The sequence below is a fragment of the Plectropomus leopardus genome, chromosome 18, assembly GCF_008729295.1.
Source record: "Plectropomus leopardus isolate mb chromosome 18, YSFRI_Pleo_2.0, whole genome shotgun sequence".
Classification (NCBI taxonomy): domain Eukaryota; kingdom Metazoa; phylum Chordata; class Actinopteri; order Perciformes; family Serranidae; genus Plectropomus; species Plectropomus leopardus.
The window spans coordinates 20,164,447-20,186,607 of NC_056480.1; the positions used below are offsets into that span (position 1 = coordinate 20,164,447).

A 22,161-nucleotide genomic window follows, 5' to 3' on the forward strand; every position below is an offset into this window, starting at 1 on the left:
TGGAGACTGATTATAGATGTATCAAAGGGCAGCTGAGTTTAAAGAGTTTACCCTTCAGAAGTGTAAGATAAGTCAGGTGAGTGTTATCTTGATCTTATTAGATGTGTTTGGTTTGACTGTGATGTGAGTGCAGAATCAGACCGGCTTTAATAAATGTTCCTACCAGGAACCAGCATGGTGGTTATACTCTCGGGAGTTTCCAGGAAGTCGACGTTTCCCCTCTGGAAGGTCTTACTGTAGTTGGTCTGCAGGTGACTGCGCAGAGGAAAGATTCAATTACAATATGCATGAATAATGTCTTTAGTGGTTTGTAAACTTAATCATGATACTATTCTGCCACACTGTTTGCTATTAACAGAAAACTAATTCAAACCCTGAAACAGGAAAAATTGTCCCACTTCAAATAATGTTCACCTTATACCAAAACAAAACCAGACCAGACCAGTGTTCAGAATAGCATAAAGTAGACTGAGTTATCTTAATTTACGTAGTCACCAAGTTTCTTTTCCTATGCATAACCAAAGTAACTTTACTTGCTTAAACCTAACCTAATCTAATTTTATGTTAAGTAGCAAACATATTTTTTAACTGGTTAATGTAATTTGTGTAACGCTTATTCAAAGGATATAATACAAAGTGTCCTGTTTACATTTTTGTATAATATCATAAGAACCGTTGTATGAGGATTGACTGACTGGGTAGACAGTAAACGGGGAACGAACTCTGAGGAGGCAAAAACCAGCTCATTCTCATTCCAGAGTTAAGACGTTGGCGTTAGACCAGAAGCCACCTTTTGTGGCTGCATGATAAGCTGCTGGACTGTGTCAGGTTGAAACTTTGTAAGAATTTGAGTTATGATACTTGACTTACTTTTGATACTTGACGCATTTTGAAGATGGTTTGCAAACAATAATAAACAGACAAAGATATTCTTGTTTTCCTCATTAGTTTCATTAAAGCTTCTCATCGTACATCATCAATAAACACAGACCTTTCCTAAACGAGTTCAAACAGAGCAAAGAACATAATTTAGGGTTTATTTGAACAGGCCACGCTGCATTAGTCATGATGCATATGGTGCAGGCGAATACTTACTTCTTCCACACGTTGTTGTGCTCCCAGAATTCATAGAGAATGAAGCGTGATTCATTTGCCAGCCGCTGAACTGCAATGCTACCAAATGCAAAAACAGGAGAGAGCACAAGTCATGCAATCACTAATTAGTGTGTCACATCATGTCCCCCAGCACAGCCTCTCTGTCTGGATTGTTTTCCACGCTCTGATAAGAGCAGGCAATATGAAGCTATCAAATAATATTTATTCTCATGTTATGATTATATAGGGTTTTATCAGAGGTTTTAGTCTCATTTTAAAATTTAGAGAAATGATTGTGACAAAGCATGTCAATGTCATGCTGTCCTTTGGGGTTTTGTCTAAAACCAAAGTGACAGATAATGTGAGATTTTTTAAAAATGTTTAAATGGACAAAAAGAAAAAGACGATCTTGTATCAACTGACCAATGTTGCACGAAGCATGCCTTTACAGCCGTTTTATTGATGTTGCTATTTCAAAGTTAATCTAAAATCTCATGAAGATTTCTTAATCACAATATGATAGGAATGAACCAATTTAGAGACCCCACAGATTCTTTATGTAATTCATATTTAAAAGCTGTTTAAAATGCTGAGCTCCAGAGGGGGTGATGACATAACTCCTTGCAGATTTGAGTCATTATTTTACACATAATGCTCAACACAGTCACACAGAAATGCATGAAAACAATACCAAGACAATGTCTATTATGAATAATTACAGCTTAAGATGTCGGTAATGGTGGGTTAACACTGTGAGAAAAACACTTGGTTTGGAGAACAATAAAAATACTTGGTTAAGTACAGAAAAAGATCATGGATTAGGTTAAAATAACTATTTACAGGACGCAAGTTACTGTATGTAACTTGTGTAGTCACATATACCCCTTTCCCACCAAAATTATTGCATGTTTGCAAGGTTTTTTTTTTTTTAATACGGGAAATCCGAGCAGACGAGAATACCTCTCTCGGTTTTTTTGTACTGGTGTGTCATGTGTGACATCACGGATGGGCGTAAAACAAGTTAGTAAACAGCAGAAAGCAGCATGGAGGCCAGTGAAAATGTTGCATTGGTTACTTCTTTTTATATATCTTCTTTCTTATTCAGTCTCTCTTTCAAACTTGGTGCAGACTAATTTGGATCTATGGTTTAGTGCTGCTCAGACAGACACAGACAATATTTCTTGGTGGCCTTTCATTGCATCTCACAAGTATAGGGAATAAAATTAGCATGTTCATGCAGGTGTTGTGTTCCCATCACTTCCTATGAGAGCTGGAGGCAATAAAAACTTGTTAATATTACAGAGTAATTTGACCCACGTGTGAATTCAGTTGTTACCTTCCCCATTAAATGCTAAAGTCAAATGTTTGCTGGTGTTAATGGTTCTTTGTGCAGTGGGAAAGGGGCTTTTTGAAAGTACCTACATAAATTTCAGTACTTTGCGTGGTTATACTAAGTCTGTAAAGTCATTTAAGTTTACTTTTGGTTTAACGTGGACCATGGGTAGCAGTTTTTTTTATTCATCCACCACAACTCCCCTATGTGGACTTTCTTACTCTTTATACTTAGTTCAATTTTCAACAATGGAAAAAGATTCTCGTTGACTTTGCATTGGCATAGTTTTCCTTCATTTCGTGCTCACCACCACATAAAGCTTTGTTTAGAATTTGTGTCTATTTCATGTATTTCTGTGAGACCGGACTGTTAGTTACAGATAAAGTAAGAATAATAATGTGTTGTTTCTAAATTGAAATTTTGCTCAAGATTGTCTGGGAAGTTAAGAGTGGCATGATCCTATGGTTTTGCTTATAGTTTGTCTTTTGGTTTTTGAATAAGTCTGAATAAGTTCATTCCTGGCCTTAGGATCATATGTGACAAAATCATCTCATACAGAAGTGATCCCTCTTAATTATCAACTATAATCCACTTAAAGTATGTGATGGTGTACTCATCTGCAGAATCTCGTCCCTCTACCTTTATTCACTTTTTTCTTTTTCTTTTGCTTTTCCAGGACATTTCTGTTCACATTGTGTAGATGAGGTTGGGATTTATAAAAAGATAGCAACCAAGTGCCACACTGTAAGCAGCAGGAATCCTAGAGGAGGCTATGAAAATCATGGACGCAGCACAAAACAAACAAACAAACAAACAAAAAAAACCCTGCAAATATAGTGAGGCAAAGCTAAGTTTGGCTGTCACTTTTACTTTTGCTGGTAATACTGTTAACATATAATTATCTATACTGTATATATATTTAAGTCAGATATTTTTATATGAATCCCTACATCACAAGCCTGCATTGGAAGGCTTTTGCAACATCTGTCATTACATAGTTTGGACATGTAAAAACTCTCACACACAAAAAAGACAAACCCTGTCATAGGGAGTAAATGAAAGAAACCTCAGTAAAAACAACAACGTAGGGATCCCTCTGCCAAGACAAACACGCAATAGATGCTATATGTACAGCTAATATACCAACTAAATGTTAAATGTTACATTTCCTGCTTTGTGCGTGCTATTTTTAGCTTTTATCCTTCTTTATATCCCATGCCCCTCTTAAACCATTTGCAAAACTGTTGAGACACAGAAAGAACATCATGTGGTAAATCCCTGATGTAAAGTGAACAACAAAGAGAATACAAACTGACTGTAGACATCCAGTCTGGGCACAGGCACACTCCATGTACTGTCTGAGAGCCAAACGAAACTCCTCCAGCTCCTCCTCCAGCACCGAGAGCTGCCTCTGGACTATCAGGATATGCTGTGCAGACAAAACACACATACACACACACACACACACACACACACACACGTGAAAGCACGCAAAGTCAGAAGGTCAGGATGATTCGCTTCTGGTGGAGAGAGAGTCTGACGGAGCTGGAAATAAGAAATCTTCTGGCAGGGTTTCACATTCACTCAGTGTGTCTCAAGAGAAGTGGCAACTGACGCAGAGCTGTAAAGGTGAGCAAAGCACGCACTTGCTTTTCTTACACTTTGGGGAACAAAAAACATCTAAAAGGTGTGAACAGTGGGGAACACAAACAGGTAGACCTGTAATAATCATGACGATAGAAACCGTGCAAATCATTTCTTGTGGCTGATGAGGAATTGTTGTCAGAGGCAAAGAGGCTGATGGGAACAGGAAGTGAATGGTCTGCCCGTTGGCCTCAGGTACGCTGTGTGTGTGGCGTGTGTTAATGATGTGTCAGTATGTGACTGATAAAACACCTCAGGACTTTCTCTTAGCGGCTAATTTGGGAGAAACACACACAAACACACACACATACACACACAAGGTGACACATCCACTCATGCGTGTAAACACACAAACACAGTCACACTATCACACATCAGTCTCATGCTGTTGGCTTTGTCTCAGCAGCACATTTATTCCCACTGACACACACCAATTACATATTGATTAATTCACACACTCACTGAGATGTCTGCATGAAATTGCTGATGAGACATGACAGTTACATGAGATATTCACATGCATGGTTTCATTTGTGCTGCTGTGCTATGATACTATGAGAGGTGGAAAATAACTAAGCGTATTTATGCAGGCATAAGCATAGATTTTGAGGGGATGCAAGAGACACGTCCCCCTAAATATTAAGAACATTTTTCAAATGTAAAACAGACCCAGCCTCCAAAGTGAATGATGGCATTGTGTGTTTCTGCAAACCACTGATATGCAGCATTTGTACATTTCATATTGCAGAACAAATGTTGACACTTACTGCTTCTTTACGTTTCATCAATGCTGTAGTTATGTTTAGGCACAAAAACCACTTAGTTATGGTTTGGAAAAGATAATGTTTTGGCAAAAACACCAGGTTTTGGTGTCAATATCCTGTCAAGAAATGTCACAGATATCTAGCTGAAAGACAACCAGATTTGTTGTTAATTGGTCTTGAACAGCAATCGGCATTAGCTGTCCTGCCCAGGTATAAAATGTTCATATGTAACATGTCTGCGGTTTGCAGAACTTTACAAAGCCAGTGTTCTCTTTTGGTGACTGGTGAGTGAAACCATCATTTTCCTGCTTTTGCACAAGATACAGCTGCTGAAAAGTGGTATTTTCACACGTGAAATATGGTATGCTGGGCTCAGAAATTACATTGAACCATGGGCTTGTTTTTTTAACATTATTTCATTGTCAGGCCAAACATTTAAGAATAAAATCTATTAATAAAACACATGGCAGATATTCTATGAGACGGATGAGATTTACTTCCCTTCTATGGTAGTTGCTGTAGTGTAAAAATCTTTACTCAGCAAAATGATTCCTGTTCGACTGTTTGTTTGTGTGACAGATCTGTTTTGGTCAAACAAGCGAAAGCTGCAGACTGTGTTTGGACTGTAACTCAAATGTTTATTGGACTTCATATTGACACCGTGGTTTGTTTAAATTACTCAGAGCAGCAGTAGGCACAGTAGTCAGGATTTTGTGTCCACATCATGTGATTCTACTATGTGAAATGTCCAAAAAATCTTGCACTGTCTTTAAGTGAAAACTTAACATGTCAAATGGAAACAAAAAAGTAATCTATACTTCCTTAAAACACAAAAATGTGTGTGTCCATGTTTAATTGTATGTAGTAGTCAAGGGTCCTAAAATCTATTTTTTCTTTTATATTCTTAAATAATACTTTGGATTCCTTAGTTTTGGAATCAAACTCTGCAAACAGTCTTAAAGAAAGAAAGAGAGAAAACTCCCTTTTTATTATTACTGTTCTTTCTCCACTTCATGTGTCTGTGACAGGAAACACTGAAGAGAAATGTTCGTGTTGGTCCACTGTGTTGTCAGCTTTAGATTCGTCGTCAGTCAGTCGAGAAATGAGTGATGTGAAGCTTGGGCAGAAATAACAGTCTCCCTTTGCTTTGGCATGTGCATGCTGAGGTTAAACAGGGAATGATCAAATGCACATTAACACCTGCGTGCTAGTTACACACACATACACACACACACACACACACACACACACACACACACACACACACACACACACACACACACTGTACACAAGCACAAGCCTGTGGACATGTACTTTGCCAGTGGGTTTACACAAATGGGTAGCTAAAACAAGTATATGTTCTCTTATCAAAGTATTTTCCCAGTAAATATAGATTTTATTCAGACATAGAATATAACCTCTCTCTACCTCACACATCTTCTTACCTCCAAGTTTGATATCGAGCCTTCGACAGAAATATTAAAGATAAAGACAGTTCAAAGGAAGATGGGGATACACTTCTGTCAAGTTTCAGCCCTGTTGTTGCCATGACAACCACTGAGTGACTATTATCCGTGTGTTGTGCCTTTCAGTGAAACTCCATCATGTGAGAACAGAGTGACACAGTGTGGTCACCGCAGCAAAAACATAAAAAAAAAAAAAAAAAAAAAGAGTATATCAGACTCAGAAAACCAACCGATTTGCTCTCCAGGACCTCCTCTTCAACGGGTTCCAGACGAATCTCCTGCAGAAGAAATATAGTATATTTATATATTATATTGTGGTATGATACCCTGAAAATCACAAGTTTTCCACAGCCTGTCTACATTTCTTAAACCAAGCAATATTTGGCTGCTTGGGTCCTGCAGAAATGTCACTAACATTCATATATAACATATAGATTTTAGTTAATTTAAAGGAGTTTCTAACTGGTTATCAAACAGTCTTAATTTATGATGCCTCTATAAGACCTACTAAAGCAAATGAGCCCATCAGTGAAAATATTGTCTACTTCTATATAGTTATTCTTAATGCCTGTCACTGAGTCAGATTTCCCACTAAATCAGTTAACAGCACGCAGACCAGAGGAGCCTGTTTACACTTTCAGTGGTAAAGTTTGGCAGTAAACAGCCAGTTTAAAGACGGCAGGAGGAGATTTTTCTTCAGAGAATTTTTTTTTTTTACATTATATCTCCTTTTCCAAGATAATCCATCATTCTGACAGGTGTGGAAGAAATAAAACAACATTATTCCACAGGTGTGCCTTGGTCTGGTCAAAATGAGTGAAGTTGGACATGCACTAAATGCATTTGTGCCATGCAAAGAGCCCTTCAATATATATAGAATTTTTACTTTCATCTACATACATTTACCAAAGCAATTACCAAGTGTTTTAACTTGTGAGCCTCGAAATATAGCAATATCTACTTGTGACTGCCACTGATTAATACCTGTTTAACTAAAGAGTGATTTTTTTTTTTTTGGCTTGTTTTTATACAAATAATAAAGTACAATCAGCCAGTAATCCAAAGGAAATTTCCGTTTTGTTTGTTTATCATTTTAGGACCCCTAAGATTTATAGTTTAGTCCTGGTTGGAAAGCATTGAGTTTATCAAAATTTAAAAAAAATAAAATAAACAAGAAAAAAAAACCAAATAGCAGTTTTCATGGTACATTCAACACACGCAGGTAGGAGCTGTAAGTTTGCGTGATACTGATATTTCCTTTTGCTGCACTGTACATATGTGTGTCTTTGTACGTGGGAGGGTGCTGTTGGATTGAGTTAACTTGTTGATATTGTTGTGAGTACATTTGCCATTATTTATGGTTATTCTGAGAGAGCACCGTAAAGACCAGATGGTTGGTGGTGTGAGGAGATTGAGATAAAAATAACAGAAGAAAAGAAAAAGAAGCAGTTAGAAGAAGAGATTATGCAAAGGTTGGAGGAAAGGCGTCACCTTTTTTTCTAGACGGTCAATGAGACTCTGCAGTCTGTTGACCTGGATCATCCACTGGCTGTCTTCATCATAAACACCTGGAGACACAGACAGGACTGGTTTGAGAGTAAACATGGAGGTGAAGGGATGAAAGGTGCTGCATACATCGACTGTATTTTAAACACATTTTCCTCTACTGATTGTTTGATTTAAATAATGTAATGCAACACACAGACATGGCAATCAATTGAAACACTTTGAGGCCTGTAATCAACATTTATAGAGGCTCTGCAGCTGGTGTCGTTATGAGAGTCGAAAGAAAAACTGATTGTGTGCAAACAACAGTTAAATACAAACAACAATCAGGCTGGAAAAATAGAAAAAACACAAAAGTTTGCTTTGGTGTAAAGAAAATATCAAGAAGTAAGCCTGATGATAAAAATGTATTTAGGATTGTTTAATTGCAGTGACAGCACTTAAATAATTGTTATTATGAAAATGTACATATACATTTATAAAAATGTACTCCATTTTCATTCAGAGTAAAGAACTGTGGCCCTTTCTGTACATTTATGTAGTCATACAGGTTTAAAAGGAAAATTTGCCACTTTTTGTGTGGATGTCTAATCAGTGTTGATGCTTAATGTAGTTGACTAAAGCTATAAATTCCTCTGTACCTGCTACATTGGCCAAGAAAGCCAATTTCCCAGCCATAAGTTTTCAAATACCGAATAATAGCATTTTCCCCCAAGGCCACCAGACACGTTCTTAAAACTATTGACAGGAAAGATTGAACTACAAACAAGGTCAACTATGAATCTTTCTATTCGGATTTGTTTGATCCTTAGTGGTTTTATATTTGTAAAACTTTCCTCAAACTGAGAGCAATTTAAAAGTCTGTTTATTGGCTGCATACTGTATAAGTAAACCCAGAAGCTAGAAAACATTTTGGGTGTATGAGCAAGGCAATCCATTAGTAATGAACAGGCCTCATTTTGACATCTAGGTACTATAATAAATCTATGCTGGTGACAGTGAAAAATAATAATGAGTTATTGTCTTGGTCCTGACTATGGAGCCTTTGAAACTGAGGACTCAGCTCTCCCTCTCAATGTGGCATACACTGAGGAATTTATTGCTTTAACTGACTACATTTACCATCAACACCAACTATGCATCTACATATACAATGGCAATTTTCCCTTTAATGCTATTTGCACTGTCCCATATTGAAATGAATATTTTGTCAACTGTCTGTTTGGACAGTGTGCAGCCATGTGTGACAGAGATTGTGCTTGCAAACGAGACTTCACAATTCAAACATGCATCAACAAACAAACTGTAGGCTGGTGCACTTATGTATCACAAACCAGGGAGCGACTGGCTTATTATCTTTAGCTGCTGATATTTATATCATGAAGTGAGTCTGTGTTCAGTGATTCTCTAGCTTACAATGAAAGTGTATCACACTCACAGCATGTGGTGATTAGATATTGAGGTCTTACATCCCCTGACCTCAAACCCCCAGCAAGGTGCCAGAGTTTTCAATGGCTTTGGATCGACACACAGCGGCACATGAGAACACAACTCTCCACTTCAATCTCTCTCTCTGTCTCTCACTCCAGCATCTCTCTCACACCTACATGACCTCCCTCCTCTCCTCCTGTGCTCGACTCTCCAGTCTGTGGAGACACGCTGACTTTGGTCAAGCAGCTTCTTTCGCTTTAAGAGACAACATAACTCGAGAGTAGAGCTCTGCTGGATACACTGAAACATAATGTAATACAACACAACAGAGCATGGTGCTGCTGACTTATACAAACTCAGCATTCGACAGCAGAAATTATAAACCCACCTGAATTGACGAGACTGAGGAGAGGGTTGTTAGGAGAAAGGCTGCTGTTCCTCTGAAGCCTCCGATTGGAGCGACGACCCGACCACTGAATGGATAAAACCTCTGGCTTTAGCGGGCCCTGTCTGGTGTCAGAACAGGAGGATAATTATTAGACAAAATATTTTTGCATATTTTCTTTTAACATTGTCGTAACGATTTCAAGGCTAATTTTCTAGTTCATGCTTGTATTTTGAGTTTAACATTTTTACGTGCCTACATGACGTGTAAAACACTTTATTTCCCCCATACTGTCTGTGCTGAGACACCTGTATTCCCTAACTGACTAAGCTGTTTTAGTGCCAGTCTCTTTAAGGCCCCGTCCCAAAAAAGCCCAGTCTGCTCTGATTGGTTAGGGTTGCCAGGTCTTCCATGTCTTGGTGTCTCTGCCCCATTTTTGCAGCCAACCCGAAATGTTCTAGTCTGACAACATATCCGAACATGTTCACATCCCAAATCATCACATATTGTCATTTTGCAGTGGACTTCCAAATCTATATATTATGCTTTAGCTATCCTTCTGTATCTGTTGTTGACGTTCCCTGTTCTGTCCAGCCACGTTCTCAGCTGGCGGTGTGTCATACAGCCACGGAAGATGGCTTTTAGCGTCAGGATCTTCTGCAGAAGTGGCGGTATCTGACGACTTCAGAATGGGAACAGGCTGGGTATCCTAATAGTGCGTATACCTAACAAATTATTGCCCGTGCTAGTTAACTTAGATTTAGGAAAATAATCATAGTTGGCCATTGTAATGTTACGCACTTAACATTAAGTTACATAAGTTAGGTTTAGGAAAAGAAAAACCTGGAAATAACTTAAACTTCACCTGGTTTCACATGGGACAGCGTTCTACTGAGGGAAAGTCCTCTTTAGTTTTACCCATCTACCACCTCAACCTGCTTCCTCACATGGACTTTCGCTCTTATATGCCTTCGCATTGGTTACTTGATCATAACCTTTATGATTATGTATGTTATATACGAATTCTGCTGCATTACCTTTTGTTGATATACACATGAACAGCTTGAACGGGAAAATTATCCAAAATCTGAGAAAAATGGGGAGGCCTCTAGCTCACTTGCTGGAGTGTGCGCCCCATATGCTGAGGCCTTTGCAGAAGCCCGGGTTCAATTCCAGCCTGTGGCCCTTTGCAGCATGGCATAATCCCCCTCTCTCCCACAATTCCTGTCATTCTACAGCTCTCCTATCGACAGGGAAAAATCCCCCAAAAAATAATCTTTAAAAAAAAAAAGAAAAGTCTGAGAAAAATGTGCAACATCAGCAACCAAGATTTTTCCTGATGTTAGCATGTAGGTACATGTAGCAGTATGTGTAATGTAAACACTTGCATGCCTGATCTATCGTTATTTTGTAGCAAAGGAGAGAAAAATGTTTCAGAGCATTCAAAGCAGTGTGAAGCCTGAGATTGGTGCTCACAAGGATTATTTTGACATATGCTTGGCTCATTATTTGAAACTTTGGCCATGTACAGGCAAGCCGTCGGTTTAATAAAGGAAAATATAATAGGAAGTGATATTGACATCAAATGACCTTTTGCCTTGTGTTTTTTGCTGTGCACTGCACACACTACACAACAGATAGGTCCTGCAAATGTCTTGGTCTCTGCTGATTTAAGATAAAGTACAATAAAATAAAATGTGAATTTATAATTGAATCAACTACACAAAAAATAACCTGAATAGGATGTTTAGTTTGAACCATTTATTGTATAAACTAAGATGAAAAAGGGTTTCTTGTAAATTTCCACTTTTTTTTTTTTTGAAGTTAAAGATGGCACCAGGTGACCGAAGCACGCAGTGTCATGAATAGATGTCTCAGCTCAAGCCTGAAGTTATCTTTCATCATATTTGCATGTAATGCTGGTCCGATGGTGATGCTAATGCCAGTGACAAGGTACATGCAGCTGCAGGGTGACATCACCTAAGATTTATCTTTGCGCTGTCAAGTTGTTTGGCCATGTATTTTGAGAAGACCTCAGGGTGTTAGTGTGTGCGTGTGCGCATGCATGTAGGTGAATACACATGCACATGTTTTGATTTGTGTGTGAGTTCTATACAAATGAAAGCAAAAAGGGTACCTTGTGATCATCATTTTTTTGTAAAGTCTGTTTTTCAGATTTTCAGACTTCATGGTAACATTTTTATACAATTTCAGGATTATTCTTTGCAATATTTAATTGCTTATGTTAACATGTAAAAGTCCAGTGTGTAGGATTTATTGGAGGAAATGAAATATAATATAACAAGTTTTCTTTAGTGTATAATCACCTGAAATTACGAATCGTTGTGTTTTCTTTATCATGGAATAAGCCATTTGTATCGTCATAGGAAGCAGGTACTCGGCTGCAGGGATCAGCATGTTGCACTGCCATGACTCTACACTAGCTCAGGATGTGCAAACCAAACACTGGCTCTTGATAAGGGCATTTATGTTTTCACTTCAGCCTCCGTAGTTAGCAGCCCCTCTGTCATGAGCCGAACAGCATCAGAAAAACAAAACAAAAAAGATTTTTAACATGAAACTACTTTGTTCAGTGTTTTAACTGGTTTAAATCACCAGGCCCATTTTTTTAGGAGAGGAGGAGACCTCTGAGGATAATTTGTCTCCCAGTAAAAACCTCCTGAAAAATCAACACTGGAGGATTTTTAACCAGGACAAGTTTCAGCTGGTTGCAATCTGCAATTCTGACCACTAGATGCCACTAAATCTTATTCCTTTAAAGTAAATGCAATTCGTTTTAGATATTTACAGCATTCATAGTCAAATGCCTTTCCCTTTTTGCTTGATTTAATTTAGCTGTGGGCTGAGCTGCAATAAGTGGGTAATAGCTGTTAATTCATATTAAGCACATAGGCAAGAGAGTGGTATCAATCTTCTCATTTACCTCTCTAAATACAAATAGTCCTTTAATCAAGTCGCCTTTCTAAGCACTTGGCTTTTCACCTTAACTCTATGATACATCTCATATAGATGAACTAAAATCTAAATGGGAAGATCTGTGACTGTGGTTTTTAAAAAAAACTAAAATCTCCTTCTATAAAGAGAAATGCAGTTGCTTCGTGTGAAATTACTTACTGTATTAGAGATTTTAAATGCTCCTTCTCACAGCTGGGAGAAATGCACTATAAATAATCCACTAAAGTCAAATGCTTGATGCACAGAGAGGGAGGAACCAGTGGCAGGTCCCTCTTGGTCTTCAAGTGACTCATACAGTAATCTCGGCTATGCAGCAACTTTAATTGCTAAAACCTGTCTGAGATCAGTAATAGAGCAAAGATCAGCAGCCTTCGCATTGTCTCGTTCTTCCCACTGCCTTATGTCAACTGAGTCAGAGGAAGATGAGGTTAAGTGCTGAAGAGCAAACTGTAGCCAGAATAAGCTGAGGGGGAACAAGATCCAAGAACTATTTGTCCGTGTTTCAACTCTTCTGTCTCCAACTCAGCCACAAAATAGATCACAGAATTTTAAAACCATAAAATGATTACAAAAATAATAAAAATGATGATGCAGATAATGACAAAAATCCAAATAAATTTTTGGGAAATAACAAATTACCAAGAGGAAAGAGATATTACATTTGAAGTGAACAGAACAGCATATGAATACAAAGCTTGAGCTCAGCTCTGAGTCATACCATACATCTGTGAATACGAGCTCCATTTATCCTTTTCACACATAAAAAAGCTCTGACCACAGAAACCAATTTAAAGCCACCAGAGAAACAACAAGATCATCTATATGTCTGGGAGAACAGAGTAATTGCATTCAGATGCACAGGGGAATTTTTCAAGAGTGGCAATTCAGAGGAGGATGCTAGAGAAGAAGAAGCTGCTTTAGGAGCGAGGGATAGTCACACTTTGAAATATCATAAAAGGGAAATGGAGGGAAAGACACATTTAGAGGAGGTGAGGAGAGGAACAGAAAGAAAAGAAGAGTTGGTCAAAGTCTCTCAGATGTCAGTTACCCAAGCCCGTCATTTAATGCCTCTGAGGATAAGTGTAAAGGGACACGACAGTGAGAACAGTGGTGTAGTGGAAGGCATATGGCCATTCACAATATATAGGCCAAAAAACTATCAAAACATATAAGAAATTTTACCTGCTTCCTCCTCAGTAAGCCAAGAAACCAAGTGTGTAGAAGAACTATGGCAGTGACGTGAAAATGCAAAAAATTCAAAATGGGAAAATGTGAATGGCTAATACGTTCTCATCTCAAGTCACCACATATTTGCAGTGGACTTCTGCACTCCAGCAAACACTGGAGTCCCACATGAAAGTCCAGCTTTGTTGGACCCATCCACTGCCCCTCCCGCCCACCCAATAATTATCAACCTCATACCATGCTGCCTCATTTCATGCAGATGCAACAGGTGCCATCTGGCAGTTTTCTCAGGTGACATTGTCTGTGAACGTATCATGTAGACATGGCAGATGCTGTCTGCTGGTGTATAATAATACTGCAACGGGTTCTGTCCAGCTGCGTTTTCACCTGAAGCAGTTCAGTGGCATTTCATGCGGACGTAAAAGGTGGCTTTTGGTGTCAAAATCTTACATCAACAGCACTATCAAAGCAGCTGTACTTTAGTTTAAAATGAGAATGAGCTGGAATGGCCCTTTCTAGAACTAGAGTTTGGTTTATAGATGTAAACAGCTCATTCGACATTAAGAAAAACACAACAATTCTTATTTTCAGGTGACTATACTCCAAAGAAAACAGACGTAATATATTACATTACATTTCTGCCAATATATCCCTCTAAATCCTACACAATGGACCTTTTAATATACCATGAACCCACACATTATCCGCAGGAAACGCCTACGTTCATGTTCACACACACACACACACACACACACACACACACACACACACACACAGAGAACAAGTGCCTCAGGTCTAATTATCAACTGTGCACTCAGCTAGCGGGTGAGTGTTTATTATCAGGCAGTACATTTATTAACACCCTGATAATCAAATCAAAACCACATCAAGGTCATATCTTAATCGTTGTTCTGTCATGCAAACACCTTCCAGATAAATCTTAGCATATGTTAATTCAATTAAAGACCAAGCCAGAGGAACCATAATGTGATCAGCAGACTAAATTACTCATTAGTGACATTCACGTTAGTCTGTTATCTTTCAGTGTTCTGATCCACAAACAGCAGAAGACTTGCAGTAATAAAAAAGTCACATTTTACACAGACTGCAGGTGACAGTAATCAGCTCTCAATCAATAACACGGCAGAAAACAAAGCTTGTGTTAAACCATCATTTCTGACATTCAGGGGCACAACAAGCTATTTACATAACATTTGACACACTGAACTTGATATGGTGGACACCTCAGCAAACAGTCCACTTCTACACATCCAGCAGACACAAAGCAACATTAGCGTTGATTTATTGTCATGTTTGTGTCCACCTGTAGCCTGGCATTACCAGGCCAAATTGAAGACATAAATTAACCTATTAGTTCATTTTTTATTTCCATGGTGACAATGTATGTTAAAATAACTCTGAGTTCAATTGGTTTCACACTGGACACAAACATCAGTCTCCTGGGGAAAGTGCTGTGTTTGTTTGACCCATTAGACCAATCTGCCTTCTTATGCTGACTATCAGCCTTTATGGTACTTTTTTCTTTTCTCCCATCAGTGCATTGGTCACATGATCACAGCCTTCAGAATTATGTGGGTTTTTCCATAAGTTACTGGTTATTGATTACATATGTTATATCTGAATTGTAATGCATAATTTTTGTTGGTATATGTATGAACAGGACATGAGGACAGCCTGACTGATGTAACATAACTTGATGAACAAACTCTGTTGAATAGTTAAAATAACACAAAGTGGACTTTTAGTTTTTCACCCCTACCCACACTCTTTATAAAATGTCAGTTGCTTGGAGTATTTATTAATAATGTGGCTCGATGCGTTTTATACAGATGCTAAGGAGTACTTCGGTGCATTAGTATCAGATACCAGGGGCCACTGACCAAACATCAGAATTTGTGATGAATTGGGAGTGAGAATGCGTTGAATTGCTTGTGTTTATTTAAACCTCAATGTGTTTCTCTGAGTTTTAACAATCCTAGATCAATTTTCTACCTCCACAGATATATTTTCTGGAAGGCAAAACTGATCATAAAAATAAACTGCTGGATTACAAGGAAGAGTAGGTGGTCTTTACAAATTCAAAGTAAAGCCATGGATGAAATTTAAACCTTAAAAATGTGGGATCTAAATTTGTATGTGTAGTCGGGACAAAACTGTCACACCATATTTGAGATCTGTAATTACAGGTGCCATTGCACAATACAATTTGTCCTCATTTTAGGGACTAATTGTAGGCGTGTGAAAGATTGTTCTTACTTCTCCTGGCGGGTCTGCTCGGCTGTGGTTTCCATGGCGCACTCCAGAGAGCTTTGAAGTGAATGAAGCTGATTGGTTGTCTCCTTCAGCAAGAAGCGGGTCACAAACTGCTCCAGATGGGCGGACTCCTGATAATCCTGTCAATCAAGAGGAAGACAGGGAGGTGGAGGAGTTTGAGTGGGAGGAATAATTAAAAGGAACGATGATGAACAAGGAGAGCAGCGACAAGTTTTGCATGCCAGTCAAGAGTCACTCAGTGTCCAGACTTTATTAAAAGATGTCAAGAAGATCATTCATTCAGAAAATACAAGGAGGCTGCTGGAGAGGAGAAAATAGGTGGAAGAGCATGAACATTCATTTCTTATCTGCTGAATCCAACCTTAAATTGTGTTTGATCAATCTTACAAATACAGGTCTGATTCTGGTTCCGATTTATTGAATAGCTGCAACATCTCAGTCTCTTCTAGCGCATAAAGGTGATCAGTTAGAAGGCTTTTCGCATTTCAATCAGCTTGTTTTTGACATTGCTTGATGATGGTTTGCCATCAAGATTTTAGACAAACTGAGGTAAAGCTATTTGGAAAAAGGTGAGGTCTGATTGCATGATTGGGTTGGGGTGAGTTCAGGGTAGTCACAGCCCTGACCATAAGGCTTAAATAGTGTGATTGAAGTGCAGTGTGCCGCCTCCACCAAAGAACTCATTCGACCTTTTGTACAACTGAAAATGAAAAATCAAGGGAAAGGTAAAAAAGGGAAACAATCAGGGAGACCTTAGCTGTTTAAAAAGACTGTAAATTGTTGAGGTGGACACACACACAAAGGTGCAGATCACAGGAGGTAATCTATGCTCAAATGGTAGACGGAGGACTGACCTTTACCATTTTTTTTGTGACTCACTCTCTCTGAATAAATGTGCATGTGTGTGCTGTCAGAATGTCAGGGGATCAAACAATGCCCATGACCGATAGCGATTGTGGCTTTTTAAAATGCAGCACTGCAGGAACCAAAGATATGATGTCTTTTTCGTTTCGAGTGAAAAACAGAGTTGAGGTGTTCAATGTTGCTGTCTAATAGGACCGATGGGAAAAGCCTGAATCTAATGATCTACTCTGTATTCTGGAGAGGAGTTCAGCTTTCTCCCGGGAAGACTCAACATACTGTAATTATGACTTGTGTGAGTGTGTGTGTACTTCTGATAAACAAATCCAGCTTTTTAAATCAAACCATCTTAACAGTACCTTTGAAAACAGGGCAATTACAAATCACTGAAATATATTTCCTGTCCCCCTCCTCATTCTTCTGTCACACACATATCCTGTTCATGCATTAGTCATTCTGCAATCTGACTTGCATTAACGTTTCCCTTCCAACCCCTAATTGTTAGTCGAGTGTACAATCAGTCGCTGTGCTTAAAACTGTGGGAGCAGGTGCAACGTGCAAACAGCAAACTGTGTTGTACCAAGCATCAGTCACTCTCCTTTGATTAGATCCAAAACAGCACTCAGCCCTTCTGCTCCCGTCCATGGACAGCAAATGATGCCTCTCAAAAATACCATTCAGTTGGATTTTTTTTTTCCATCAGCTTTCTCAGCAAACAAAACAAGGAATAAATGTGCCCTTGATTCAAAATATGACAAATTGTACCCTGGCCTGAAATACTACGTGTGGAGGAAATTATTTCCTAGATGTGTTTTTGATTGAAGGTGCAAATGACTGTTCCACATTTGTGATGTTATTACCTCCACCAAGGATGTCATGACTTCAGCGCTGTTCGTTTGTTTGTTTGTCAGCTGGATAACATAAACACTACTTTACTGATTTTCATGAAACTTGGTGGAAGGGTGAAGCATTGTCCGAGGAGGAAGCCATTCAATTTGGAGCCGATCCAAATTCTGGGGCGGACACACAAATTTGTTGTTAAACAATATATGCATACAGCTCTTACCTGTGACATCACGGGCAAACATGGAGATGGCTTAGCCAAAATGGTGGTGGAAAAGATAGAAGTCAAATGGCTCAGGCTTTTGAGTCTAAGTACAATGTGACAAGGAAATTACTTGACAATCAGATGTGAGTAATTCTAAGATATTTTTTAAAAAAAGGGACAAAAATGTCCAGAAAACTACATATATAATTCTTATTATTATATATTTAGACTATGAGTTGGGGTACCCTAACCCTAAAATTCACTAAATAAAGACATAGATTAGCTACTCCTACACCTAACTTTAAATACTGCAAAATTAATAAATACATAAATAAAGAAATATTATTATATAACTTTTGAGCAGCGGAAGGCCCTGGCACCATAATGGAAACAGATTAACAGGACATCCCCAGTCCAAAACCAAGGCACTGCTTTAGCATGGCTGGTCTTGGCCATTTCTGGGAAGGATCTTTAGGGTTGGTGTCTAGGGCTTCTGGGGTTGTCCTGGGGGCCGGGGAGGCACCACATTGGCGTGGCTGGCCCTGGCTCTCCCTGTGCTATAGGACACACTCTGGGATTTGATCAGCCCGGGGGTCACCCTTGGGGAAGAGTGTCTGGTGGTAATGGCCAAAACACTCGACGATCTCAAGGTCCACTACTTATGATATGTCCTAAAATTTTAACCCTAATATACAATTTTTAACTTAGATCTAATCAGTAAACAGGTTCAGAAAATAAATAACTCTCAACAATTTCACCTGATAAGCTGAATACCCACCAAAAATAGTTATACCATAAAATAGGATACAAATTACGCCAAAAATAGTTCTATCATAAATAGAAAAATCATAACCCTACACACACACACACACACATATTGTTATATATCTATATGTATATATATATATGTGTATTGTAGGACTTAAATTTACAAAACAAAGCACATGTGCTGTACTGGGTTCCCTTCACACCCTCGAGAAAAAGTTGACTCCAGCCGATTGATTCAACGTATAATTCGCACTCTGATTGCACCTCCAATACTACAGTAAACTGTGAAGCGTAAGAACAAAGCAACTTCCTGTCACTGCAAATGAAGAACACCTGAGATCTGTAAGTAAAGGTTGTGTATGGGAAGCCTGTAAATAGCTTTGGCAGGATATCTCAGGAATATCTGAAACCCTGAGTGTCTCAGCAGAGATGCGTGCCAGGCTTTGATCTAGGTTCACAATCTTATTCCAACTCCCCTGCGGATGTGCATCGATGTTTTTGGCACAAAACCATACACACAATCAGTCATATTTATCTCATGCAAACGTAAGCTCATACAAATGCACACTAAAGCAAAATGAAGGAACGTTTCACACATGTACACACATGCAACCAGCCCCCGACACACACGCACAGCCAGGGACCACCCACTCAAATACATATGCAGTTCAACGGGAATGACGGCGCTTTAGTCTGTGACTAATGCAGCATCTGCTGTCCTCCTTGCTCACTTGCTAACAGAGAAACGCAGAGAAATGTCATACTTTTCCTCTCTTTCTATAGTGGCTCTGTGACTCATTTTTAGGGTCACAGAAACCATTTATGGCGTCACACATGTTTTGTAAAGAGTAAAACTATGGAGTAAGCTTCAGGGAGTAAACACTGGGGAGACATCAGCAGCATGTTTGCAGTCTGCTGCTGTAATTTGATTTCAAAGTTATTGCCTTGGTCAATACCTCCTCAGTTCTGTCTAATTTGTGTGGAGCAATTTGTTTTTTTTTTTAGCTCAAATAGCCATTTTGTACTGTTTGTCTGTGAGAGGACATGTGTGTGCTGATGGAAAAGAGCTGACCTGTGGTTTTTAGAAGTCCACAGTAAGGTGGATAATCCCTTTCCGAATGATAAGACTTCAAAACACACATTCACACTGCCTCCGCTGTTTCTCCTCTTTGTATCCTGCTGTCTCACTTTGTGCTCTCAACTATTCTTTTGGAGAACAAAAAAATGAATTGAGGTGCAATTTGATTTTCTCACCTCATCAAGTGGAGTTTTATGGAAGATTGTAAAGGGATTGCAAAAGTGTCTGTATGTTTCATTTCCTTTGCAGAAATGGAGGCACATGTAATTCTGTGCTTCTGCAGGTCCAACATTTCTGAAACCCATTTCAAGGAAAATATCTTTTTCTTCGAGTGAAAAAGTTATTTCAAGGATATAGATTGCTTTTCTACTACTTCATAGTTGTAGTAAGTACTTATATATATATCTGTGGAAATCATGTATTATTTGGTTCCATTTTGTCTTTCAGGGGCTCTATGTGAAATTCAGAGCATATGAGTTGATGAAATGCAGTTCTCAACATGGAGGTGGCTTAGCCAGCGGCTGAGTCCTGCGGGAATCAGATTTTAAGACATGCTCCATATATCAAATACAATAAAAAAAAAAAAATACAATATATACAAACATTAAATTAAATTGTTATTTTCATCCTTTTATTTTAACATATTTTTATCATCCAACACCTGCAAACTGACCTGCATGTTTTTCTTATTTAAAAACTGAACCTGAAAATAACATTAAGACAAAATACCACTGACAATTCACCTTTTTTGCTGGTCTTTTATATGGGAGCCTGGTGTTTGCTTCTCATGTGAACGTAGAGCCAAACCATGATGGTTTTTTTCTAAACCTTACTCGTGCCTTTGTTGCCTAATCTTAACCACTGAGTTTTGTTGATGTCCTGGCATTATTTGCCCATTCTGCAATGTCAACAGCAGATGCAGGAGGATACCTAGAGTGTTAGGCTATATATACAGTAGACGTGAAAGTCCACTGACAAAGTAGCAATATTTAACGTCTTGGGATGAGAATGTGTTGGCTTACCACAAAAAAAACTCCTGCATGTTTTTGTTTTTTTTCACCCGAATAACAGGAAATAAGATTAAGACAAAATATCACCACCAATTCACCTTTTTTGTGAGTTGCCTGATGCAGGACCATACAGTTTATGTGCAGGACTCTGTCCAGAAGCCAGCAGCTAACAATGCTAACTCCATAAACAGTATTAAACAACAGCAACAGTGCTGACAGAGCTAATGATGTTAACCAATGGTAAACCGGCAGGTAAGCAAAGATACACTCACGCACTGACAGGCACGCACAGCTGGACCTACTTACTTGCTCCAGTTTATCTTTACAACCTGTTCTCATTCCGAACTTGTCAAATAGTCCCGCTCTGTCGGTGCTTTTGATGTAGAAATGTGATGCCAAAAGCCACTGTCCATGTCCACATGCAATGCACAGGGATGCGTCAGATAATAACACTTCCAGTAGCCAGTAATATAAGGAGCGCAAGCACGCTTATAGGGCGGGCAGGTTGGACCCCATACACAACTGACTTTTGTCTGTGTGTGTATGTGTGTTTTGTCTACACTTTGTGCCTCTTTTGCCTAAAACTAACAATCCATGACTTTGGTGCCTAATCCTAACCAACATGACAGTCCTCACAGTTGTGTGAACATAGGGACCATGCCTCTTCATCCCACCACATTTTGCATTTTTTTACATCATAGCAACAGGCTGCAACATCCCACCATGACATCTACTCACATGCATTTGTTGATATCACCTTAGCAGCATCCCAGAGTGTAAACCGGTCACTGACCGAGCGTCACCATGTGATGAGTTTAAAGTGAGAATGTGTTGCATATAGTAGTTTGCTGCTAAATTAATGTTTTGAATGTCATACACAGCACCTTTAAAATCTCTCCTCACTGTTGTCTTTTTTCTGTGACTAAGTATCTATTTACCAAACCAAAAAAAATTTAAATTGCTGTTGAAATTTATCTTTGTCCCCCTTTTAGGTATTGAAGTTCTCATCATGTGTTACCTCTCTCTGCGCTAATAAAGAGATCTACCACCAACAAATGAACAGTTTGACTCCCACTCTCTGTTCCCGAAGCAGCCACAATGAGACGCGTCTGCTTCTGTGCAGATCTGAGGGGCGATTTGAGCTTCACGAAGTGTGTCATATGTGCCAGAACAGATAATGCAGAGCAAGAGAGAGTGGTGAAAAGAAAAGACACTCTCCCTGCAGAGCTAATAATCAACCTCTTTTCTCATCTTAACATCCTTTTTCTTCAACATGTGTCCCTTCAGTCCTCATATTTTTCTTTTGTCATCTATGA

General features: G+C 38.8%; 1 protein-coding gene across 1 annotated transcript in view; it reads right to left on the reverse strand.

The window, feature by feature from the left end:
- Nucleotides 1–22,161, reverse strand: part of necab1 (N-terminal EF-hand calcium binding protein 1) — a 45,162-nt gene that overhangs the window by 2,280 nt on the left and 20,721 nt on the right. Inside the window, exons 6-12 of the mRNA XM_042507157.1 lie at nucleotides 16,063–16,199; nucleotides 9,628–9,749; nucleotides 7,794–7,870; nucleotides 6,533–6,580; nucleotides 3,745–3,857; nucleotides 1,096–1,173; nucleotides 164–255 (exon numbers count right to left, since the gene is read on the reverse strand). Coding sequence (XP_042363091.1) covers nucleotides 164–255; nucleotides 1,096–1,173; nucleotides 3,745–3,857; nucleotides 6,533–6,580; nucleotides 7,794–7,870; nucleotides 9,628–9,749; nucleotides 16,063–16,199 — 667 coding nt within the window. The remainder of the gene's footprint in view (nucleotides 1–163; nucleotides 256–1,095; nucleotides 1,174–3,744; nucleotides 3,858–6,532; nucleotides 6,581–7,793; nucleotides 7,871–9,627; nucleotides 9,750–16,062; nucleotides 16,200–22,161) is intronic.